This window comes from Chiloscyllium punctatum, chromosome 9, assembly GCF_047496795.1.
Source record: "Chiloscyllium punctatum isolate Juve2018m chromosome 9, sChiPun1.3, whole genome shotgun sequence".
Classification (NCBI taxonomy): domain Eukaryota; kingdom Metazoa; phylum Chordata; class Chondrichthyes; order Orectolobiformes; family Hemiscylliidae; genus Chiloscyllium; species Chiloscyllium punctatum.
Genome location: NC_092747.1, coordinates 111,513,181 through 111,540,202, shown reverse-complemented (window position 1 = coordinate 111,540,202; position 27,022 = coordinate 111,513,181). Strand labels below are relative to the sequence as shown.

Here is a 27,022-nt window from a genome sequence, read left to right as displayed (position 1 = left end):
ACAGTTCCAGAACACTCTCCTCTACGAAGCTATCTTGAAACCATTTTATGAACTCATCATTCAGGCTACAGCTGCCACTCTGATTTTTCCAGTTTATATGAAGATTAAAGTCACTCATAATTATTGTCATCCCTTTATTACAAGCACTCAATATCTTGGTATAATTTTCTCGCACTGATGCTCCTGTTAAAGGGCCTGTAGAGCACTCCAACTAGTGACTTCTTCCCCACGATTGCTCATCTCCACCCAGAAACCATCGTTCTCAGACCTGCCGTATTTCCTGACCCAAGCGCAGAATGCCTCCTGGAGCTCTGGGCTTTGACTGTTTGGTCCTGACAGACCCCCTGTCCTCGGCTAAGTCTCCACCCAGACTGATTTTACATCCTGATCTCCTGAACCCAAACCATCTCTAACACAAACGCCATCTTTAATTAATTGTGCTACCTTGGCCTAACTTTCTACTTTTCTTGACTGTCAAATAGCCATCAATATTCAGGACCCAATCCATGTCATCCTACAGCCCCATTTCTGTATTGGCTGTCAGATCATATTTATTTTTTTCAATATGCCTCATCAATTCATTCACTTGATGAATGATGTGCATAAATTTAGAGCTTTTAGTCTTGCCTTTTGTTATCTTAGTAATTACTATTATTTGTAAATTCTTTTAGGATTATTTCTGTGTTCCAAGTTTTTTTTTCTCTGTCTCTGATCCTTTTATCCATATTATAATTTTCCTCTCTTTCCTCTCACATCCCTACTTTCTGAAGTACCACAACTGTCACAATTTGATCCCTTGACACTATTTTTTTTTCAAATCCTCTCCACTTCCCTAATTTATGTGGTTAATGAGAACACTGACCACATCATGGTACAGATATAAACAGTTCCAACAGTACAAGAGCTCACTTCTCCCACTCAAGTCTTTTGGTCACATACTTATCTCTCTATGTTTATGTACCCTCTGTATGTTATGTACGTAGCTCAGGTAATAATGTGGAGGGTATAACCTTTGAGGTTCTGTTTTCTAATTTAGTACCTAGTTCTTCATATTCTCTACGCAGAATCTTTCACTCTATTTCTGTCAATGCCACTCACATGAACTTCAACAACTGGAGGACACTCCCATCCCATTGCAAGTTCCTTACAAAAATGGAAAAGATTTTGTGTATCTAGGGAAGCTAGAGAACTGGGATATTGGATAGGACAGGGAAAGGCCGATTATTAGAATTTCATTGCTGGTCAATTGTTCTTTTCTCCAAAGTTGCACAATTTTCCATCAACAAAATTGTTTCAGTGCTGTTTCTCATCCTGCCAAGCTTCAACTGGTCAGGATCATGGAGATGCTAATACCTCCCCTATTTCACTGCTCCAGCCTCTTCACATACATACACACATGTGCAGACAGACACACACATACAGTAACACACACACACATATACACACACCTACACAGGCACACATGCACATAGACACACACACATGCAAACACACAGACACATACGCAGTTATGTGCAAACACATACACATGTACACGCACACAGACTCATACATATGCAAACACATACACAGACACGCACACATGCAAACATGCACACAAACACACGTACACAGATACACACGCACAGACACACATGCACACAGACACACACGCCCACACAGACATGCACACACAGACATACACACGCACACACATGCAAACACACACACTAAACTCTTGGAAATTCAGAAGGTGAGCTGTTAATGAGCTCCCTGATACCTTCAACATTTCCAATTAATGAGGTGAGTGGCTTCACTTTGCTGCCCACATCCTACTCATTCATCCCCACCCCTTGCCCATCCTGGAGAAGGTCAGCAGAGATGGTAATGGAGGTGGTATCATTTTACTATCCTCTTCAGTTCCAGGGGGTGGGGAGAATGCAGCCCTTATTGTCACAAAACTTAGTTACCAGGCACTAAAAAACATCTTTGATTGTAATGAATGTTGGTCTTTATCCAAAATCTCAAATTAGCTGAAAAACAAAAGGTTTGATGTTATGCTGCAGTTGTAGAAGATTCAGATTCAATTCTTTTTGGACTTCAAGTCTGACAAAAACAGAAAGGCAGAATATTTCTCAATTGGCAAAAGACTGGGAAGTGCAGGTATCCAAAGGATCTGGGCGTCCTTGTTAATGATTCATGAAATGTTAGTATGTATGTGCAGCAAGCACCAAGAAAGGCCAATGGAATACTGAGTGCTGGAGAAACTCAGCAGGTCTGGCAGCATCTGTGTAGAGAGAAAATTGAGTTAACATTACGAGTTCAGTGAGACTTCATCAGAACTGGAATAGAGGTCGATATATGATCAGCCTCAATGGGCGAATGGCCTACTCTTGCTTCCTACACCAGGAAGGGTATACTGATCTTGGAAAGATGCAGTGCAAATACACCAGGTTGATTCTCATGCTAAAAAACATTAAATTAAGATGATGTGAATTAGGCTTGTGTTCCATCGTATACGAAAGTGTACGGATCTACTATTTGAGGTGTTGAAGATAATTGGAGGGTTTGATAAAGGCAGGCATTTCCTCTATTGGTAGGGGGCATCCAAAAAGCATCCCTCCCAGACTCATCCCCTAACCTATCCCTGTAACTCTGCATTTCCCATGGCTAACACACTTAACCTACACATCCCTGAACATTATGGACAAGATAGCATGGCAAATAAATTGGCAGCCCACCTCAATGGAGACAATGCTATCCACCACTAGGAGATATCTCCATTGATAGGAGTGGACATGGCCCCTTCCAATCTCTCCCACTCACCTTCTCCAAGTCCACTACCCATTCATTTTCTCTTTGCTGGGGGCTGACCGGTCTGAGGTCTTTCAGGTTGTGAAGAGGTTCGATAGGGTAGACATAAAGAAGATGTTTCCATTTAGCGGCATTCCAGAACAAAGGACCATAAACAAAAGATAATCGCTAATAAACAAGGGGCAGGAAGTTAAATTAGGAGTACGCTTTCTCACATAAGAAGGAGTGGAAATCTGGAACTCACTCTCTAAAAAAAGGTGCTGTAGCTGAGATCAATTGAAAATTTCAAAACTGATAGTTTTGGTTTGGTGAAGGGCTGAGGATTACAGAATGAAGGTGAGTTACAAGAGAGATCAGCCATGATTTAATTGAATGGCAGAACATGCTTGAGGGGTTGGATGTTCCCCTGAGTGCTAAACTGAGATTAAGATGTTGAATTTTAGTGCAAAATCATGGTGACTGCCCTCATTAACATCTCATTAAACTAATGAGCACAGATGCTTTGTGAATAACTGGAGAAGGTCACTCTCCTACCAAGACTGTGATATTTTAATGCTAATGTCATGATTACATTTGTAAGGATGCTCATCTTTCGGAAACCCTCAACGCTGAAATTAGGATTTTAGCTTTAAGTATTATCTTCATCTCTCAAAAGAATAATGTCCGACAAAATTGTCTGCTGCAGATACAAAATCTGTGGCTCCTGACTGGAAAATGATCAATTAATCCTGGCTTAATGTTCCCGATGCTCAGATGTTGACATGTATATTTTTGAGTACAGCTACTTGGTATGCAGAGATGGATGTCAATTGCCTACATGACAATATTGCAATTTTTTTGAACTACAGTCCATCAAAAATAAAAGTTTCAGTTTATGCATGTCAATTCCTGGAATGCCATGTTTTGGTTTTCCTTTTCTGGTCGTATAGAAAATGCTGAAAACAAGCCTGGGACGAGCTCTTGACCCTGGGCAGCCTCCTATTTGGCTGTGTTCAGAAAGCTGGAAGCTGGAAACTTCCCCATGATGGGTGGCCATGCTTAACTATCCAAAAACTGCTGTTGAGCTCTTAAATCAACCTGAATTTTTATAGAACCCCCAGAGGATGGGAACAGGCCATTTGGCCCAACAGGTCCACACCAACCTTCCCCAACTCATCCCCTACCCTATCCCTGTAACCCTGCATTTCCCATGGCTAGCACACTTAACCTACGCATCCCTGAACATTATGGATAATACAGCATGGCCAATGCTATATTAAATCAATGGAGACAATGCTGTTCACCACTAGGGGATATCTCCATTGATAGGAATGGACATGGCTCCTTCCTATCTCTTCCACTCACCTTCTTCATGTCCACTACCCAATAGTTTTCTCTTTGCTGGGGACTGACCGGTCTGAGGTCTTTCAAGAGGTTCAATAGGGTAGACATAAAGAAGATGTTTCCACTTAGCGGCATTCCGGAACAAAGGACCATAAATAAAAGATAGAACATAGAACACAGAACAATACAGTGCAGAACAGGTCCTTCGGCCCTCGATGTTGCACCGACCTGTGAACTATTCTCAGTTCGTCCCCCTACACTATCCCAAAATCATCCATGTGCTTGTCTAAGGATTGTTTAAATCTCCCTAATGTGGCTGAGTTGACTACATTGGCAGGTGGGGCATTCCACGCCCTTACCACTCTCTGCGTAAAGAACAGTAAGATAATCATTCACAAATTCAATAGAGCTTTCAGGAGAAATTGTTTCACTCTGACAGTGGTAAGAATGAGGACCTCACTATCAGAGGGAATGGTGAGGTGAATAGTGCAGACACATTTCAGGGCAAGCTGAATGAATACCTGACAGGAAAAGGGATGGAAGGAAATGCTATTGGGGTGAGATGAAGTGGAAGCTACTATAGAACATACATGTTGGCCCAGACCAGGTGGGCTGAATGGCCTTCCCTGCTGTAATTTCTTAATAAAGAACAATCCAAATTTCTCCACATAACTGAAGCCCATTATCCCTGACATCATTCTCATGAATCTCCTCTGCACCCTCTCCAAAGCCTTATCATTCTTCTAAAAGACTAGTGTCAAGAATTGGACACAAATCTCCAGCTGCTGACTGTTAGTATTGCTCCTCAAGACTACTTTCAAGCAGCTGATTTCACAGACTTAAAAGAACACAAGGACTAGGAGCAGGAGTAGCCAATTCATCCCCAAGAGCTCACTCTACTATTTGATACGATCATATCATGTCTCATCTCGTGGTTCAGTGGTTAGCACTGATGCCTCACAGCATCAGGGTCCCAGGTTCAATTCCAGCCTTGGGTGACTGTCTACATGGAGTTTGCACGTTTGCTCCGTATCTGTGTGGGTTTCCCCTGGGTGTTCTGGCTTCTTCCCACAGTCCAAAGATGTGCAAGTCAGGTGAATTGGCCATGCTCAATTGCCTATAGTGTTAGGCGCATTAGTCAGAGGGAAATGGGTCTGGGCGGGTTACTCTTTGGAGGGTCGATGTGGACTTGAAGGGTCTGTTTCCACACTGGAGGAAATATAATCTTGGCCTCAACTCCTGCCTGGTCTCCATAACCCTTCAACTACTAGTTAAAAATCTGTCCATCTCCCCTGTAAATTTACTCAATGTCTCAGCACCCACCACCCTCTGAGCTACTGAGTTTCACAAATTCACAACCATTGAGAAAAATAATTTCTCCCCATCTGTTTTTAATCTGCTACCCCTGAACGTAAAACCTCTCGTTCTAGATTTGCCCATTTCAGGAAACATCCTCTTTGCGTCTACTTTGTCAATCCCTTCAGCATCCCCTAGATCTCAGTTAGGTCTCTTTCCATTCTTCTAAACTCCAAACAGTACATGCTGCTCAATCTCTGCCCATGAGACAAACATCTCATCTCCGACAACCAAATGACCGATACTGAAAAATATTCTGGAGAAAGTGAAGCGGCAGTGAATATTTGACGAATGTAAAATTCACAGAAGATTACTGGCAAGTACACCTTAGTACTGAGGCCAAGTTACAGTGTGCATCTGCTAAACCCTCAGAACCATTACACATTCACTGTCGTGCTGTTTGGAATGAAAAATGGAGCTGCCACATTCTACCAGCTGTTTGCTACAATAGTGGCGGGGGTCTAGATTGTGCCTTAGCAGATGCCAGTGGAATATCTGCAAGAGGGATTCTTCACTAACATTTCCACCATGTTAACTGGTCAAGTGGAGCAGGTTAACACCAAAGACCAAAAGAAAACTACATAGCTATCTCATAGAATCCCTACAGTGCACAAAGAGGCCATTCAGCCCAGGTTGGCTGCACTGACTATCTGAAGAACACCCTATACAGAACAAGCACCCCCATCCCCACGACCCTACATTTCCTATGGCCAATCCACCTAGTCTATAAATGCCTGGAACTACAAACAAACCTCCTTCCCTATAACCATGCATTTCCCATGGCACAGTGGCTCACAGGTTAGCGTTGCTGCCTTACAGTGCCAAGGAATCAGGTTTAATTCTACCCTCAGGCTGTGTGCAGTTTGCATATTCACCACATGTCTGCGTGGGTTTTCTCCCACAGTCCATAGTGTGCAGGTTATGTGGATTAACCAGGGGAAGTGTCGGGTTACAGGGATAGGATGGGGTGAAGGCCTGTGTGAGATACTCCTTGGAGTTGGTGTGGACTCAATGAGTTGAATAGCTTATTTCCACACTGCAGGAATTCTATGATTCTAGCTCATGTAATCTCTCCTCACAATCTAACTCTCACAACCCTGATAACATTCCGTTGAATCTCTCTCTTTCTGAGATGTGAACTGTAAAAAATGTTCCAGCTGTTGTCCCACCAGGGCTTTGTAAAGTTGAAGTTAAATGTTCTTCCCTTTATTTTCTTGCTGTCTCATAATCCCATTCTTTAGAGGTTTTGTACTTGGTGACACCCTATAGCTAGGTGAAAATGAGGACTACAGATGCTGGAGATTAAAGTCAAGCGTGTGGTGCTGGAAAAGCACAGCAGGTCAGGCAGCATTCCAGGAGCAGGAAAATCAATGTTTTGAGCAAAAGCCCTTCATCCTGATTCCTGCACCTTCGACGCTGCCCAACCTGCTGTGTTTTTCCAGCACCACACTCTTGACACCCTACAGTTGCCTAAGCTCTGGAATACCATGCTTAAATATTTCCTTACGCTCCTCATTTAAGACATGTTCTTCACAATCTACCTATTTGATCTGGCTTTCTATTTTGCCAGCAAGGTTTGGAATAGAGAGCATGGGTTTAGGGTGAGAGGGGAAAGATATAAAAGAGACCTAAGGGGCAACTTTTTCACACAGAGGGTGGTACGTGTATGGAATGAGCTGCTAGTGGAAGTGGTGGAGGCTGGTACAATTGCAACATTTAAGAGGCATTTGGATAGGTATATGAATAGGAAGGGTTTGGAGGGATATGGGCTAGGTGCTGGCAGGTGGGACTAGATTGGGTTGGGATATCTGGTCGGCATGGACGGGTTGGACTGAAGGGTCTGTTTCCATGCTGTACATCTCTATGACTCTTTTCTAGTGAGGATGATGAAACTAAACCGTTGAGGATTACAGAAAGATTACAGAGAGAAGAAAGAAATAATCATGATTTCTTTTAATGTAAGAGACATATGATGCCACTATACATGATTGAACATGGTAAAGGTGGACAGGGCAGAGAGCTGCAATCAACAGAATGGCAGGATTGTAGTGGCCCTGCAGAGTAATATAGAGGAAATGTGATTGGTAAGAGTAGGGTGCTAATGAATGGTTTGGAGTGTTTAAGATTGTTACAAGTGAAGTCTGTTTCTATGCAACACAAGAAGAGTGTGATGTAAGTAGAAGCAGAAACACTGAGAGAAATTTCATGATAATCAGTTAAGATGGATCAGTCACTTCAATCGGGCTATGTAAATTGTGTGTGTATGCATGTAAGCCCAATTTAGTTTCTCTCTGTTTAAATGACCTGCCTTACATTCCTAATATTTTCAGCTGCTCTGTTCACCTCTCCAGCATAGAAGAATATGTTTGTTCTTATCCAGAGGGCTAGCTGGTGAAAGACAGCTCTGGAGACACATTTCACGCACTGCCATGTTTATTTACAGACAATACCCATTTACAAGCATCCTGTTCTTAGCCTAACAACAACAGTTAGTCTGTTGCCTATTTCCAGAGGGTGAAGTGAATCCCCAGTTCATGCCTGCAAACTCCATAGATTGAATATACAGTAACCAATTTGTTCAGCTTTAAGAACGAAATCTCCAGCTGCTGCAGGACTACATTATGACCATGCACTGAATTGAGTTTCAAAAGAGGATTGTCAAATGGTCAATCCCACAATCAGGTCCTGCTAGAGAAAAACATCACTAATCAGAAGCACATCTGGAAACATTGTGAAAACAAATTAAAATGAATGAATGGAAAATTAAATGCCAGGTCCTCCATATTTCCCACTGGTAGCGTTGAATAATGGAATCATTCTCAGTTTTGCCTGAGTTTGTGCGATTACATTGGGTTGATTTATTTCTTCTTCAGAGTCAAGGTTCTCTAAGAAATTTTGCGGGTGAAATTTAGCTCTCATAATCTGAAGATGCCCACGTGACAAGTTGTGTTATGAGGAGAGGTTTGAACTAGTGACCATTAGTGTAAGGTAGACATCAATAAACCCAACAGGGAATTCAGGAGAAATTTAATTTTATTTCTATATTCCTTTGTGGGATGTGGGTGTCACTGGCTGGCCAGTCTTTATTACTCATCCCTCGTTGCCCTTGAGAAGGTGGTGGTGAGCTGCCTTCTGGAACTGCTGCAGTCCAATACTTTATCCAGAGAGTAGTGAGATTATGGAACTCACCAGCACAGAGAGTGATTGAGGTGAATAGCATTGATACATTTAAGGAGAAAATATACAAACACATCAAGGAAAAAGAAATAAAAAGGTTTGCTCATAAGGTAAAGTGAAGAGGGTCGGAGGAAGCTCATTTGGTGCATAAACAGCCACACAAATTCGTAAGGCCGAGTGATTTGTTCCTTTGCTACAATCTTGAGATAATTCTTTTTAATTCTCTTGGCTTTTTAGAAGTTCCACTGAAAGTTCAAAAATTTATCATTGGTTTATCAAGAACATTTATACCCGAATCGCTGGCAGAAAGGTCAGTAACCAGGGTTTGAGGTAAGGAAGTCGGAGCTGAGATGGAATCTACTTCACACTGTGAGTTGCTATGGTTTGGAATGTGGCGCCTGAAAGGGCAGGAGTAGCAAATTAAATAGCAACATTTAAAGACAAATACTTGAAAAGAAGGAATATTTGCAAGGTAATGGAGAAAGAGCTGGGGAAGTGGGACTATGTGGAACCTACAAAGAGTTAGCACAATGGGCAAAATGACCTCCTTCTGAGCAGCATAATTCCATTAATTGCAATTACGCTTGAACCAAGATATGATCTATGCCTAACAAGAAGCTTGTTTTGTGGCTCAGCAAATGCAGAAGACATGTAGCGATTTGCTCCCAGTGTCAAGATGGGCTTCAACAAATCACAAATCTCCCCATAGCCTGTGTCATAGAGTCATAGAGATGTACAGGACGCAAACAGACCCTTCCGTCCAACTCGCCAATGCCAACCATCGAGTCATAAAGATGTACAGCATGGAACCCTTTGATCCAACTCGTCCATGGCAACCAGATATCCTAAATTAATCTAGTCCTATTTGTCAGCATTTGACCCATATTCCTCTAAACCCTTCCTATTCATATATCCATCTAAATGCCTTATAAATGCTGTAATTGTACCAGCCTACACCACTTCCTCTGGTACCTCATTGCATACACACACCACCCACACCATGAAAAAGCTGCCCCTTAGGTCCCTTTTAAATCTTTCCCCTCTTACCTTAAATCTATGCTTTCTATCTGGATTTCCCCCACACCAGGGAAAAGGCCATGTCTATTTACCCTATCCATGCCCATCATGATTTTATAAACCTTGATAGATCACTCCTCAGCCTCCGACCCTCCAGGGAAAATAGCCCCAATCTATTCAACCTTTCCCTATAGCTCAAACCCTCCAACCCTGACAACACCCTTGTCAAGCTTTTCCGAACCCTATCAAATTTCACAACATCCTAAAGCAGGGAGAACAGAATTGCACTCAGTATTACATAGTGGCCTAACCAATGTCCTGTACAGTTGTAACATGACTTCCCTACTCCTATATTCAATACACTGACCAGTAAACGTAAGCATATCAAATGCCTTGTTCACTATCCTATGTATGTGTAACTCCACTTTCAAGAAACTATGAACCTGCACTCCAAGGTCTCTTTGTTCAACAACTCTCCCCAGGACCTTACCATTAACTGTATCAGTCCTGACCTGATTTGCCTTTCCAAAATGCAGCACATCATATTTATCTAACGTAAACTCCATCTGCCACACCTCAGTCCATCTGATCAAGATCCCATTGTACTCTGAGATAACCTTCTTTGTTGTCCACTCCACCTCCAATTTTGGTGTCATCTGCAAACTTACTAACTATATACCTCCCGTGTTCACATCCAAATCATTTATATAAGTGACGAAAAGAAGTGGACCCAGCACCGATCCTTGTGGCACTCCACTGGTCACAAGCCTCCAGTCTGAAAAGCAACCCTCCATCGCCACTCTCTGTCTTCCACCTTCAAACCAGTTCTGTATCCAAATGGCTAGTTCTCCATGTATTCCCTGTGACCTAACCTTGCTAACCAGTCTCCCATGGGGAACCTTATTGAATGCCATACTTAACGCCATACTTACATCACAGCTCAGCCCCGTCTCCTTCAAAAAACTCAATCAAGTTTGTGAGACATGATTTCCCACTCACAAAGCCACGTTGACTCTCCATAATCAGTCTTTGTCTTTCCAAATACTTGTAAATCCTGCCCACCGCTGATGTCAGGCTCACCGGTCTATAGTTCCCTGGCTTTTCCCTACCACCTTTCTTAAATAGCGGCACCACGTTAGCTAACCTCCAGTCTTCCAGCACTTCTCCTGTGGCTATTGATGATACAAATATCTCAGGAAGGGGCTCACCATTCTCTTCCTGTGCTTACCACAGAGATCGGGGATTTATCCACCTTTCTGCATTTTAAGACACCAAGCACCTTCTCCTCTGTAATATGGACATTTTTCAAGATGTCACTATTTATTTCCAAAAGTTCTGTAACTTCCACATCCTTCTCCCCAGTAAACATTGATGCGAAGTACTTGTTCAGTATTTCCCCCATCTCCTACGGTTCCACACATAGGTGGCCTTGCTGATCTTTAAGAGGTCCTGTTCTCTCACTTGTTACCCTTTTGTCCTTAATGTATTTGTAGAATCCCCTATGGATTCTCCTTAGCCCTATTTACCAAAGCTATCTTATGTCCTCCTTTTGACCTCGTGAATTCCCTCTTAGGTATACTCCTACTGCCTTTATACTCTTCCAGGGAATCACTCAATTTCTGCTGCATATATCTACCATATGCTTCCTTCTTATTCCTGACCAAATTTCTCTAGTCATCCAGCATTCCCTACACCTACCAGCCTTGCCCTTCACCCCTGCTCAGATCCCTTTCACAAATTTCTCTCGTAGATATTTTGCTCCATCGTAACAGTTCTAATATCTGAAGAAAGACTATGCAATGTTTATTTTACTCCCAGAAATTCTTAGATATGACTCAAACCCTCTGCATTCACTAACCCCCTTCAACCTCAGCACCACCATCCAGAGCAAAAACTGTTTGAAATCAGATTCTCAGTCACTGGAAAATTACCATGTGGTTTATCCTTAATTAATGGCATGTTTCAACCTTCAGATTTTCTTATTGAAAGTCTGTAACTGTTCGTGAGATTATAAAAATTACTCAGAGTTTGTCAAGTTTAGTCTGATCCAGGGCGCTGTCCAATCCCTGCAATGATGTGCATGACCCAGAGGATTAGAAATACAGAAAACAGTAATTACCAGTGCAGATGACACCTTCATGCTTGTCACATTCTCGATCATCGCATTCACAGAGTTGACCTGAGATATACCATTGCTGGGGTGAGCCACATATACACTTTCCACAATGGCAGGAACCTGGAAAAGATTTGTGCTGTAAAATTTACGATTTGGAATCAAAACCCAGCAATGCTCAGTCAAATATTACTAACAACAGGTAAAGGTCAGCAGCCACTGAGAATTCATGTTCCACTCACACAAGGGCCAAGGTATATAATTTGCTGTGCTGATGTGCAATTGATAGAGTGTTTTGATACGGTAAGCAGAAACTACCACTGGCAAGAGAGCATTAAGCAAAGGATGCAGATATAAAATAATGAACAAATGAACCAGTTCTGAGCTGGAAATTCATGCCCTTAAGGATTGTGAGAGCAAGTTCAACAATAACTTTAAAAACAGAAATGTTTGAAAAGAAAATTGTTGCACCATTGGGAAAGAGCAGCAGGGTTGGACTAATTGGATAGCAGTACCACACAGCTGGGAGAAGCAGTTACCGCCATCGATCACCTCACAAAATGCACATGAAATAACATCAAGTTGACCCTTAGGACCAAACTGATGGCTTAGAGGACCTGCAGTCTCAGAAAACATCTTGTTTTATGACTGTGGAACATGGTCAACCTACAACTTGCAAGAAAAGAAGCTGAATCATTTCCATCTTTGCTATCTGCTGCACAGTATAGGGGTGCCCTGGTAGGATGTGGCATAACAAGTGTGGCTGTCTTCTCAAAGGCACAGCTGCTGAGTTGGTTCATAATCATCAAACAAAGGCCACTTCTATGATCGGGCATATCTACAAGATGGAAGACAGTCAATGCCCATCTGGACAGTGAGGTAGCTGGAGCTGCAGGACTCGTGGGGCATCCAATGCTCCATTTCAAGCATGTCTATAAGTGTGGCAGGAAACCCCAAAGTATCAAAAGTCACAAGTGTAAATCATTACCTGGCAAAAGGAGAAAATGGCAAGACCTTCCTGTTGGTTTGTACATGCTATCATGTACACAGCATGGCAACAGATGCCAACATCAAAAGCAACAACCTATAACAATACTCAGCAGCTTCATTTGTGGCAAAACCTCAAGGTTTGGGCCCTGCAGCCATCAGCAAGGCTGCACCATATGAAGAACCTCCACCTAAATTTGCTGCATGTTCATCATCTCTCATAGGTCAATGGACAACAACAACACATGGCCAAATGGGCATTCTTTTGTGCCATACTATTCAAGATTAGAAAACAGAACAAACACAAGAGATAAATAACAATTTCAGGAATCATGTGGGCTGTCCCTACCCTTGCCAGAGCAGATTGTTCCATTGAATGATTCACATAGACTCCTGCTTCTCTCTTCTGGCATGTTGCAAGTCCTCGGATATTGGCAGTATTTCCCAAACCAGTCGTCAACGCAGATACATCGACCACATGAGCAGATGCCATTGCCTGTTGGGTGAGTAAGCATAGAATGACCATGCTTTAAACACAAATTATATTCTCAATTGGTAAATTTAGAATTTGTTGTGTGAATTAACTTCAAGCCAACAAGCATCCATTAATGCCTAAACCTTAGAGTAATATTTGAAATATTTCCAATTTCCTTGACATTCTTCAAATTGTTTTCTTTATTAACTTATGGATCATCAAGCAGATTTATAATCAGTGGTTATATCCATCTGGGACCCTTTCATATTGCTTAATCAAAGTCTGAATGAAGCTTTAATAAATAGTAATTTCACTATTACTGGCCTTGGTTATTGATTACAGGTCACTGCAGCTCAAAATGTTTGGACTTGTTCAATTATGCTTTCACAAGGCACACAGTGACCAGGGAAACATGGACAAAATATTACTTGTTATAAGCTCAAATGTATCTCAGATTAGTGATGCAGAGAACTTTAGTCTGAGCTGTAATTGGATCTGTTAAACGATCAATGAAATGTTTTTCACGAGACGGTGATCCTCACTTTACTGAGGTTGGATGGAAGGACCCATAATTGATCCAAAAAAAAGCATAAAATGTTTTTCAGCTTCAAATTGCTAAAATGTTTCAAATACTTGTTCAAAACTAATTAAAACGAACAAAGAAAGTGATGACTATTTTGCAATCAATCATAAAACAATTTGGCGCTATGTTTGAAAGAATTACTCACTTAACAGCACAAGATAGCTTTGCCTGCATCTCAGAGCAATTTCTAAATATTTCGAACACTGCCAAACTTTATGACTTACTCTTGGCACCAACGGGTACTGCCAATATTACATGAAAGTAATTCACCTCTATTTCACTTCAACCTAATCCTGGCTGATTACTTTTGTGCTTGTTTTTCAAATGTCAGTTTATTAGTTCATCTTGCTTCAGATGCCTAACCATTATGCTACAGTATCAAACATCAATGTTGCAATATTGTTATTTACAGAGAATGGTGTTGGCCAGTTCTCCTGTCCGTAGTTCCATATTGCATTCTCTGTAAATTTGAAGTCATTCAAACCTTTGCTGCCAGTAACATAACCTATGGCAAGCCCCATTTATCTTTCACCCCTGTGCCCTGGATTTACATTGGCTCCCAGCATAGCAACATTATAATTATCACAGAGTCATAGAGACGTACAACACGGAAACAGACCCTTCAGTCCAACCCTTCCATGCCGACCAGATATCCCAACCCAATCTAGTCCCACCTGCCACTACCCTGCCCATATCCCTCCAAACCCTTCCTATTCATATACCCATCCAAATGCCTTTTAAATGTTACAATTGTACCAGCCTCCACCACTTCCTCTGGCAGCTCATTCCATATACGTACCACTCTCTGCGGGAAAATGTTGCTCCTTAGGTCTCTTTTATATCTTTCCCCTCTCACCCTAAACCTATGCCCTCTAGTTCTGGATTCCCCAACCCCAGGGGAAAGACTTTGCCTATTTATCCTATCCATGCCCCTCATAATTTTGTAAACCTCTATAAGGTCACCCCTCAGCCTCCGACGCTCCAGGGAAAACAGCCCCAGCCTGTTCAGCCTCTCCCTATTGCTCAAATCCTCCAACCCTGGCAACATCCTTGTAAATTTTTTCTGAACCCTTTCAAGTTTCACAACATCTTTCCAATAGGACGGAGACCAGAATTGCATACAATATTCCAACAGTGACCTAACCAAAGTCCTGTACAGCCGCAACATAACCTCCCAATTCCTGTACTCAGTACTCTGACTAATAAAGGAAAGCATACCAAATGCCTTCTTCACTATCTATCTACGTACAATTCCACATTCAAGGAGCTATGAGCCTGCACTCCAGGGTCTCTTTGTTCAGAAACACTCCCTAGGGCCTTACCATTAAGTGTATAAGTCCTGCTAAGATTTGTTTTCCCAAAATGCAGCACCTCGCATTTAGCTGAACTAAACTCCAACTGCCACTTCTCAGCCCATTGGCCCATCTGGTCCAGATCCTGTTGTAATCTGAGATAACCTTCTTCGCTGTCAAATAAGGTACAGAAGATTGAACACACGCACCGGCCAGTTTTGTAACAGTTTTTACCCTACTGTTGTTAGAATACTGAATGGACTCACAAACTCTTAACATTCAGTAGTACCTGTGTTTTTGTTTTTGCTGCTGTTTACCTATGTATGCTACATAACTATGGCATCTGCCTGTATTGCTCACAAGACAAAGCTTTTCACTTTGCCTCGGTACATGTGACAATAAATTCAATTCAATTCAATTCAATTCAAATTCTGGTCAAATACCTCGATTGCTTCACTGTAATCTTCTCAAGCCCTAAAATCCTTTGCAACATCTGTGTTTCTCCAATATCTCCTCCACTTCCAAATTTTTACCAGCTTCACCATTGGCCAGCGCACCTTCAGTTGTCAAGGCTCTCACTCTCTAAGACTCTCCACTTCTCGATTTTCCCTCCGCCTTTATAACAATCTGTAAAACCTCCCTCTTTGACTAGCTGACTCAGTGTCAAGTTTTGTTTATTAGTCACTCTTGTGATGAGCTTTGGAATGTTTTGCTATATTAAGAGTGCTATATTAATAAAAATTGTTTCTTTGTTTCTGAGATTTGTTGCACTTCAGAGGGCAAACCAGTGAACCGATCCCCCTATCGTTCCCCGAACAGATTGAAGATCAAGTGGCCCCGTATCATCTTGAATGTGAAAGGATGGGAGTTGCAATGACAGCTGACGCTACCCAAGTCCATTTTACCAATGCCTCCCCCACTATACCATCCAATTAAGGCCATTATCACTACTGTTGGATCAATCATTCCATACAGAAACATTTTTATGTTTGCCTTTGTGAGCAACACCACCAGCTAGAATATTGGAAGAACACAGACAGATCAGGAATGATGATGGGCACTTAGGTCCAAATTAAGAGGTGAGCACTAGCCAAGGTTAAGCTCTGGATTTGCAATCCGGACATGAATGTTGTTCCTATCTTCATAAAATCATTGTAAGTAGACAAAGTACATTTTTACTAGCACAGTGATGAACAGGCTTCACTGGAAATTTCATTACTTAAACTGACAGATATAGTGATGAGAGTGTTTTTCAAATGTCAGTTTATTAGTTCATCTTGCTTTGTTTTAAAACCGTGTACACATTTAGACATGAGCCCCGGAGTAAACATGACATGGTACAATGTTGAGATTGTTTACATTGCTAACATCAGTTTTCTGTTTTGCAGGTTAGATTTGACATTGCTAATTATTATTGTATAGATAATTAATCTGCAGACTGATTTCAGAGATGTTTAAATTCTGCACTTGAGATTGGCCGCACTGCATTCAGTTCTGAGCCCAGCACCTCAGCAAAAGGATGGTGGCCTTGGAGTGAGATGCAGCAGAGGTTCAGTGCTGCAAGGGTTCAGGACACATTGAAAAATATTTAAACATTTATAAATTGAGTGGTAGATTTTTGTTCAGTAAAGAATACAGAATCAAAGCAGGTTAGTGGAGTTCAGATACAGATCAGTCATGATTTAAATTAAATGGGGGAACTGATTTATGTTCCTTTCTATATTCGATTTTATCAATTGTGAATTCTTAATCACATCGCTTAAAGATTTCAAAGTGTGCCATGGACTCAATGGGCAAAATGGCATCCTGCTGTTCCTGATTACTCTATTTCAGAGATCTGTGTGCAAATATAATACTTACTTTATGATGGCAAATCTAATATACAAAATAAAAATTAATACAAACTCAATGACATAAAGAATTTCAGCACTTTCTATCCTAAAAGTGTTGTTATGATGTTTTACTGTGAATGATAAATTCGAAGACTGAGTGTGTGAGAATTGCATGGAGAAGCATGGAGATAATTACTGTATTGCAATGTGAGGTATGTGCTTGGAGCTGTGATTTGTTGTCATTTTAATTACAAATTATTGCCTTTTACTTTTCTGCGTTCTTTCCATTTCAATGTTATACATTAATGAGCACAAAGTGTTTGATTTTATCTTCCCATCAAATCATGGTTTGTTTGGAGATTTGATTAAAAATTACTCTGTTATAAATAGAGCCCAGTTGCGATAAGTTATGAAGATGAGGATGAATGAAGTTAGTTTTTGGTGTCACTTTTTAACTATCAGCATCAATTGAAATCAATTCTTCATTGCTTCCATCTCTAGGTTTATTGCAGCAGGTTAACATGTTCTTGTGTTATTCCAGTTAATGACAAAGCAATCATTAGCCTTTTGGAAAGCCATCACTTCCAATGTCCTCTCCAAGCCACACAACATCCTGGCCTAATTATATTACTGTCACTAAATCAAAATCTTCGATCTTCCTCTCGAGCAGCACAATGGTATACCGATATCAACAGAGCAAGAGGATTCCACCCCACTACCTTCTCAGGGACAATAAAGAAGAAAGGAGGAAATCCTTCCATTTAAATAACACTTTACACACCAGCAGATGTATTAAAGTGCTTATAACCAGTGAAATATTTTTGAAATGTCGCAGATGTTTAATGCAGGGTAAGCTTTCACAAACAGAAATATGACAATTGCAACATTTAAATGGGTAAATGAATAGGAAGGGTTTAGAGGGATATAGTCAAATGCTGACAAATGGGACTAGGTTAATTTAGGATATCTGATCGGCATGGACAGTTGAATAGAGGGGTCTGTTTCTGTGTTGTACATCGCTATGACGCTATGACAATGACCAGATAATCTATTTTGGTCTGATGTTAATTTCAGGATAAATATTGGCCAGAACACTAGCTATAGCTTCTGTGCTTTTCTTCAAAAGGGTGGCATCGGATCTTTTACAGATACTCAGTCAATCAGGTGGGGCATCAGTTTAAAGGCCAATCAGTGCAGCACTTCCTCTGTCCTACAGTGCAATGTCTTTTATACTGAAGCCCAGGAGTTGGATTTGAACCCAAAGGTGAGTGTGTTGCCAACTGAGTCACTGCTATCAAATCAGAGAACTTCAGGATGGATAATAAATAGTGGGCTTGAACGCAACTTCCATATCCTCAAAAAGAGAAAAAAATAAATATGCAAGTTGCATCTTTGGCAGAATCACTAGCGATGTCTCTGAAGGCACAGGGATGACTAATTTGCTGCAAATTGATGTAGTGAACAATTCAGTGAATGAAAAGGACTTTTCTGCTTCGCAACAGTGTCTAGTTTTCTTTGTGTAATATAAGACAAAAATAAAACCACTTACCACCACAGATGGTTCCTTCACTGTCCTCACACTGCCGGTCATCACATTCACACTTTTTTCCATAGACACGCCTATCTCCCGGTGGGAAACAAGTACACTGACCACACTGGCATTTTCCTAAATAGAACAGTCAGTCAGTGAGTTAAACTCCTGGACAACACAAAGACAAGAATGGTTTTTACAAAAAGTACTAATTAAGGAACAGTCACTCAGATTTTGCTGAACTTTTCCATTGTTGAGGAATAAATCCTCCCATTGTAATATGGTGATTCCTTCTGATCATCACAAAGAATTGATGAAGCATTTGGCAGTGGCCTCACAAAAATTGCACTTCATTCTCAATCCCCACATAAGTTTCAGGAAAAAGGTGCACTTGCATATTGACTGCCCATTAAAATCTCCACAGAAGGTTTGGGCTGTGGTTAGCAAAACAGGGAGACGACTCCTTACAATGAGATGAAAATTGTCATGACTACCAAAGCTGCTAAACCCAGAATACAATCAAAATTTATGGAGTTTCATTCCTTCGGGTTGTAAATCATTGTTTGAGATTTTAATAATGCTTTATTTTCTCTCTTAATGCAATTATTCTTTATTCTCTACTTGCCCTTGATTTGAGTCTAATTCACTGGAAGTCCTTGTAAATCATTACGTATTCCCCAAACCTTAAATGTCTAGTAGACTGTTTGTCTCATTGTTCTCCGGATGACTGAGCTGGACTGACATCAGCTCAGTCATCCAATTAGAGTCATAGAGATGTACAGCATTGAAAGAGACCCTTCAGTCCAACCTGTCCATGCCGACCAGATATCCCAACCCAATCTAGTCCCACCTGCCACTACCCTGCCCATCTCCTTCCAAACCCTTCCTATTCATATACCCATCCAAAAGACTTTTACATGTTGCAATTGTACTAGCCTCCACCACTTCCTTTGGCAACTCATTCCATACACGTACCACCCTCTGTGTGAAAAAGTTGCCCCTTAGGTCTCTTTTGCATCTTTCCCCTCTCACCCTAAACTTATGCCCTCTAGTTCTGGACTCCCCGATCCCAGGGAAAAGACTTTCTCTATTTATCCTATCCATGCCCCTCATAATTTTGTAAACCTCTATAAGGTCACCCCTCAGCCTCTCCCTATAGCTCAAATGCTCCAACCCTGGCAACATCCTTGTAAATCTTTTCTGAACCCTTTCAAGTTTCACAACATCTTTCCGATAGGAAGGAGACCAGAATTGCACGCAATATTCCAAAAGTGGCCTAACCAATGACCTGTACAGCCGCAACATGACCTCCCAATGCCTGTACTCAATACTCTGACCAGTAAAGGAAAGCATACCACATGCCCTCTTCACTATCCTATCTACCTGCAACTCCACTTTCAAGGGGCTACACTTCCTAGGACCTTACCATTAAGTGTATAAGTCCTGTTAAGATTTGTTTTCCCAAAATGCAGCACCTCTCATTTATCTAAATTAAACTCCATCTGCCACTTCTCAGCCCATTGGCCCATCTGATCAAGACCCGATTGTAACCTTTTTCACTGTCCACTACACCTCCAATTTTGGTGTCATCTGCAAACTTACTAACTATACCCCTTATGCTCACATCCAAATCATTAATATAAGTAATGGAAAGTAGAGGACCTAGCACCAATCCTTGTGGCACTCCACTGGTCACAAGCCTCCAGTCTGAAAAACAACCCGCCACCACCACCCTCAGTCTTTTACCTGTGAACCAGTTCTGTATCCAAATGGCTAGTTCTCCCTGTATTCCATGAGATCTAGCCTTGCTAACCAGTCTCCATTGGGGAACCTTGCTGAACGCCTTACTAAAGCCCATATAGATCACCTCTACCACTCTGCCCTCATCAATCCTCTTTATTACTTTTTCAAAAAAACTCAATCAAGTTTGTGAGTCATGATTTCCCACGCACAAAGCCATGTTGACTATCCCTAATCAGTCCGTACCTTTCCAAATATATGTAGATCCTGTCCCTCAGGATTCCCTCCAGTAACTTGCCCACCACCGAGGTCAGGCTCACTGGTCTATAGTTCCCTGGCTTGTCCTTACCACCCTTCTTAAACAGTGGCACCACATTTGCTAACCTCCAGTCTTCTGGCACCCCACCTGTGACTATCGATGATACAAGTATCTCAGCAAGGGGCCCAGCAATCACTTCTCTAGTTTCCCACCAAGTTCTAGGGTACACCTGATCAGGTCCTGGGGATTTATCCACCTTAATGCGTTTCAAGACATCCAGCACTTCCTCTTCTATAATATGGACATTTTTCAAGGTGTCACCTTCTATTTCCCTACATTCTATATCTTCCATATCATTTTCCACAGTAAATACTGAGGGAATTCAGGAGAAATATTTTCACCCAAATGTGAGAATGTGGACCTTGCTGGTTGCCGGTGCACGCTACGGGACAAGTCTGTGCTGGCAGAGTGCACTGTTGGTGCATTGTGGAAATGCCAGGATGGTTGTGATGGGTTGTCAATCTCTGTGGAGGAATGCATTTGGCTGGTGTTCATGGACCGTTCCTGCAAGTACCTTTGCCCAATGTCCAATGCGGCAATCATTCAGAGCTGATTCAGCATGGTATCTCCTCTGGTTTCATTGATAGGTTTTCCCAAAGTCCCTCAGGCTTTCTAAGATTGGTCTCTCACTAGTAATAGGCATGACCTTCCTTGGCCTCCTCCATTGTAGCAATGAAGCCCACTGCAAATTGAAGGAACAACACTTCATCTTCTGCCTGGGCAAACTCCAGCCTAGAGGACTCAACATTGAATTCTCCAATTTCATATAACTCCCTTCCCATCACCTGACTCTCCTCCTAGCCCCTGTCCCTCCCATCCACTCCTCCCTGCTACCAACCAGATTCATTCTTCCCATTGACCAACATACCCTCTACCTGCCTTCACCTATCTCCACTTCACCACTCTGCTCCCGCCACCCCCTTTATCTGCAGCACCCCCCTACACCCACCCCCAGTCCTGAAGAAAGGTTACACCCAAAATGTCGACTTCTCCACCTCCTGATGCTGCTTGGCTTGCTGTGTTCTTCCAGCCTCCTGCCACACTATTAATGGAGGCATATTTTGGCATAAACAAGATGTTTACAAATGATAATGAGCATCATTTAGCATCTTGCTACTGCCAAGCGAGAATCTCACTCACACTGCTTGTTCAAGCATAACAGACTTGAATGTTGAGATAGGCCTTGCCACACTTTTTCCTGAATCGGCCACATATCTCACCTTAGCCCATGTCGCTCAGACCCCTATACGATACCATCCATGGAGTGGAACACAATACATAGACAATACACAAATAATGGGACACTCAATAGGTACATGAGGGGGAAAGTATCGGAAAGATAGTTGGATAATGTAAGGTGGGATAAAGACTCATGTGAAGCACAGCCTCTGGCAACTGAGTGATATAACTTTCCTCTGATCTCTATGTTCTCTGTATGTCTATGAAATACATTTGAAAGATTAACAATAACAACAACATACTTAAACAACACATTATTTAAAAAGGAAAGAATTGCATTTATATAGCTCCTTTCATGCACCAGAACCCTAAGGTTCAACAGCCAATGAAATATATTTTGGTATAATGGCAGTTGCAATGTTGGGAATGCAAAAACCAATTTGGATAAGCAGGTTTCGACAAATAGCAAAGTGATAATGACCAGATAATTTGCTTTGTGGTGGTGGCTGATTGAGGAATAATTACTGATTATGACAACAGAAAAAGCCCCCGTGCTTCTTCAAACAGTGCCATGGGCCTTTTGCAATCACCTGAGGTGACAGATGGGGTCTTGGTTTTACATCTCGTTCAAAAAAATAACACCCCTGACAGTGCGGCACTCCATCAGCATAACACAAGGAGCATAAACCTCAGAGTGGCATGTTAAAATCTTGGGCCAAGACCTGAAAGCATAACCTGCTGACTCAGCAGTGAGAGTGCTACACAGTGAACCATGGCTGACACTCCATTGTAGTAAATAGTCCCAAGATTTAATCAAATAAAATGTGACACTGAGCTGAATAAGGAGTTATTGGGGCAGATGGCTACAAGCTCTGTCAACAATACAAGTTTTAAGGCTCATCTTAAAGTTAGAGAGATGTGGAAAGAGGTTAGGAGATTTAGGAAGAACGTTGTAGAATTTATGGACCCAGGCAGCTAAAGACCTGATTGACACAGATAGAGCAATGAGAATCAGGCTGGCAGTTCCCTTTAAAGGTAGAATTATTTGTATTTGGTTTGAAAGTCTCACAACTGCAATACAAAAAGCGATGTAGCAGGTGTTTACTTGATCTGGAAACAGGTTGAATTGTTTCAATCAGTCAAAGAAGCAGTGATGAAGAGATGAACGATGCTGTGACCTTGTGACTGTCCTTGGACCCTGGCATCAATAAAACTCTTGAAAGATGAAATCCTTGATGTGTTGCCTTTGATGTTGAAAGTGAAGTCTGACTCTCTCCCCCAGTCTTTAATACCAACAAAAACTTGCAGTGAGCATGAGACAAATTTATAATTCCAGTGATTTCCCTGGTGCATTGATTCTCCATGAAACCAGTCACTTATCACAATACTTATGAGAATTTAATAGGAGTATTCGAAATTCGCAAGATACCATAAATAAGCAGAAATGATTCCCACTGGCAGGACAGTCAATAACCAGAGGAGACTGATTTAAGGTAACTGATGGAAGAACCAGTGAGGAGATGAAGAGAGTTTTTGTTTACGGCAGTAAATTGCTGTGACTCAGAATGTACTGCCTAATCAGGTAGTGGAGGCAGATTCAACAGCCACTTTCAAACTGGGATTGGAGAGTTCCTTGAAAAGGAAAATAAATTTCAGGGAAAGAGCTGAGGGAATGGGATGCATTAGATAAACTCTTTCAAAGGGCCAACGCATGTACAATGGGCTGAATTACCTCATTCAGTGCTGTCACCTTATCTGAAAACAGAAATGTGAGTCGATCCAGCCTCTACATTTGGCATCGCTTTGTGAAAGAATTGATGACATGAAGTCAGTGGATTAGACAGGAAAACAGCATCAAAGCTTAAGAATTAAGGCGGTTTTAATTTGAATCTCACTGATATGCTTCCATTAATCAGTTAAATCTCCATTTGTAAGAATCAAGAGTGCGGTGCTGGAAAAATACAGCAGACCAGGCAGCATCCGAGGAACTGGAGAGTCAACATTTTGGGCATAAGCCCTTCAGGATAATGTAAGAATTTGTCAGAATGCAAAGTGCTCTGTTACCTCTCTCTACTGTCTGGATGCCTCCTAGAAACATGGGTAAATCAGACTGCCCCAAATCTGATCCCAATACCCAATCTTCTACATCAATTACACTTTCACACAGTCTTCCTATATTCCTTAGTCCCTCAGTTCCCTACATTAAATGACCTCAGTCTTGAATATACCCACTGCCTTTACAACTCGTAAAACATTATTTTCCAGAGCTTTACATTCTTCAGCTCAGCTTCTTGACATCTGCTTTGCCAATCTCTCCCAGTATGTTAAAAACGGAAAGAACTGTGGATGCTGTAAATCAGAAACTAAAACAGAAACTGCTGGCAAAGCTCAGCTTGTCTGGCAGCACCTGTGAAGAGAAATCAGAGTTAATGTTTCGGGCTGAGTGACCCTTCCTCAGAACTGATAGCAGTGAGGAAAATATTGGTTTATATGCAGACGTTAGGGTGTGTGTGGTGGTGGTGGTGGTGGTTGGGGTTGGGGGGGGAAGGGGGGTTAACAGTAAGAAGTCAACGATAGGGGAGATACAACCCAAAGATAGAGAAGAAACATTGGACAAACAAAGGAGTGGGATAATGATCTGGCTAGGAGGATGAATAGCTACTAATAGGCACTGTAAATGGCTAATCATGGGTTGTGTGTGATAGCAGACTATGTGATAACAGGGTCTGGTGTGTGGGGTTTGGGGTAAGGACATGGGAGAGTTCAAGGCCTAAAGTTGTTTAACTCTCTATTGAATCCAGAAGGCTACAGGGTCCCCAAGTGAAAAATGAGGTGCATCTTATACATTTTCAATAAGGTCATGTATCATTCTTCCTTCTAGGTCATGAAGGAACCTTTTCAGCATTATTGCTAATAAATTAACAGCGATCAATCTCAAGGAAAGGATATACATGCCACATTTTACTTTAGTAAGCTAACTTGCAAAGTGCTCAGATGGACAATCTTCAATAACCTTCAGCTTGAATATATCTTTTACCCCGGAACTAGGGGGAGGTGATGACCCAGTGGTATTATCAATGGCCTGTTAATCCAAAGATCCTGGTAATGTGCTGGGGATACAGGTTCAAATTCTGTCATTGCAGATGGTGAAAATTGAATCCAATAAAAAGAAGTTTGAAATTAAAAGTCTAATGATGACCATGAATCCAGTGGCGGCACTGCAGCTCAGTGGTTAGCACTGCTGCCTCACGGCACCAGGTACCCACATTCAATTCGAGCCTCGGGTGACTGTGTGGAGTTTGCACGTTCTCCCCGTGTCTGCGTGGGCTTCCTCCGGGTGCTCCGGTTTCCTCCCACAGTCCAAAGATGTGCAGGTCAGGTGAATTGGCCACGCTAAATTGCCCATAGTGTTAGGTGAACAGGGAAATGGGTCTGGGTGGGTTACTCTTTGGAGGGTCAGTGTGGACTTGTTAGGCTGAAGGGCCTGTTTCCATACTATACAGAATCTAATCTAATCTAGGTAGGAATGTGAGCAACATATTATCTACTTAACAATTCAGATTAGGGGTTAGAGAAAGAAACAAAAAGAACCAGGCAAATTAGAATTTATAAAGAGAGGGAAATAAAAATAGAAAGGAAAAATATGAACAAATGTAAAAGTTTAATGTAAAATATTAAGAATCTCAATCCATTACCTGCAGAACTGAGATTCCAATGTTTAAATTGCTCCCTTTCTGAGCCAGACAGATTGGTTAGTATTGGGTTGACAATTATCAAGATATTCATCAGGGTCCTTACTCTGGTAACTACTAGCCCTAACCCTCTGTAGTGAATTCAGTGGTAAGCAATGAGCAAATCTATCAAATTCTTATAAGTAAAGGGGAGTTTGAAAGCACGATGCTGATCCTGTAAAGTAAACAACAGGACAGCATAAATCAACCAGCAAGATCCGAAGACAATGCTTCATGGTATCTCTCTTTGTTCTTTGAACTTGCTTAGCAGTTTAGGCATTAATAACAGTGAGTGTCATTAGCGTACTGTGATTATTATAAAATTATTTGGTCTATCACTTAATTTACAGAATATATTCAAATAACCATTATTGGTGTTATTTGCCAACTGAAAACAAGCAAATAGGCCTGGGAAAAACTTATCAAAAAGGTCAGGACAGGTGTGGCTCCTCTGCAGGATATTAAATGTTTGCATAGTTTTGAGAATGGCATTCAAACTATTCTGCTCCTGTGTACACTGATTAAATGGAACAATTTGTGCACTAATATTGATGACGCCACACAAAATAAGTCCTTTTCAGACTCTAACAGAAGGCAATAAATGGTCTAATACAGTAATCAGAACTACATATAAAATTCCACCTCTAGCCTAATGAGCACATGATATAATTCCACCATTACATTCTTACTTTTGTATTCTGTACCACAGCCAATAAAGAAATGATATTGCCTTTAAAACTAAGTTTCTTTCAAGGAGCTAGGACAGGGATGATTGGTCAAATGGCCTCCTTCTGTGCTGTATGATTCTGAAAGTATCCTAGCACCAGTTATTTTCCATAGCTTCTGGTTCATATAGGTTGACAACTGCAGTTCCCTAACGAGTTAAGGATGTGCTCTGAAGGTAATTGGGGCCCTCGTGTTTTAGTTGCTTTCATGCATTTTGCTGGTTTCATCATCTTCAGTGAGTTGATTGTGAACCAATTTTAATGACATACCTTGCAATAGAAGGCAAGACAGAAATCCATAGGGAAATTTGATTTGGAGATTAATTTACTGAAAAATGCCAACAGCTTTGGGAAGCTCTAATCACCAGAATGTTAACTATATTCATTACCTGAAACAGATTGTCACTCTCCACAAACATTCTCTCACTCACATTGATCTGAGGCCATGGTACAACAGATGTGTGTTACAACAGATGTATTTTGACAGACACTTAAGCTTTAACCCAGGTGTCTAATTATCATCAGCGAAATAAGAAAATAATAATATGGCTTAATTTTCACTGCATGATGACCATCAGAATCTCTGAAGGATAACGGTCCTTAGCTCAACTTGGCTGTTGCAGAAGGCCAACAGCTTATGCCATTAATGCCTCTGGACTGACCCTCTGACAGTGTAGCTCTTCTACAATACTAACCCTTCAATAGAGTGGCATGAGCTCATTACTGACTATTCAACAGTGCAACATCCCCTTAGGACTGATCCTCTGACAGTGTAGCACTCCCTCACTACGAACTCTCTAATACTGCAGCGTGCCCTCAGCACTGACCCTCTGACAGTGCAGAACTCCC

General features: G+C 41.5%; 1 protein-coding gene across 1 annotated transcript in view; it reads right to left on the bottom strand.

Moving 5' to 3' along the window:
- itgbl1 (integrin, beta-like 1) overlaps positions 1-27,022 on the bottom strand; it is a 220,568-nt gene that overhangs the window by 16,061 nt on the left and 177,485 nt on the right. Inside the window, exons 8-10 of the mRNA XM_072578065.1 lie at positions 18,498-18,614; positions 13,116-13,262; positions 11,786-11,902 (exon numbers count right to left, since the gene is read on the bottom strand). Of these exons, the coding sequence (XP_072434166.1) occupies positions 11,786-11,902; positions 13,116-13,262; positions 18,498-18,614 (381 nt within the window). The remainder of the gene's footprint in view (positions 1-11,785; positions 11,903-13,115; positions 13,263-18,497; positions 18,615-27,022) is intronic.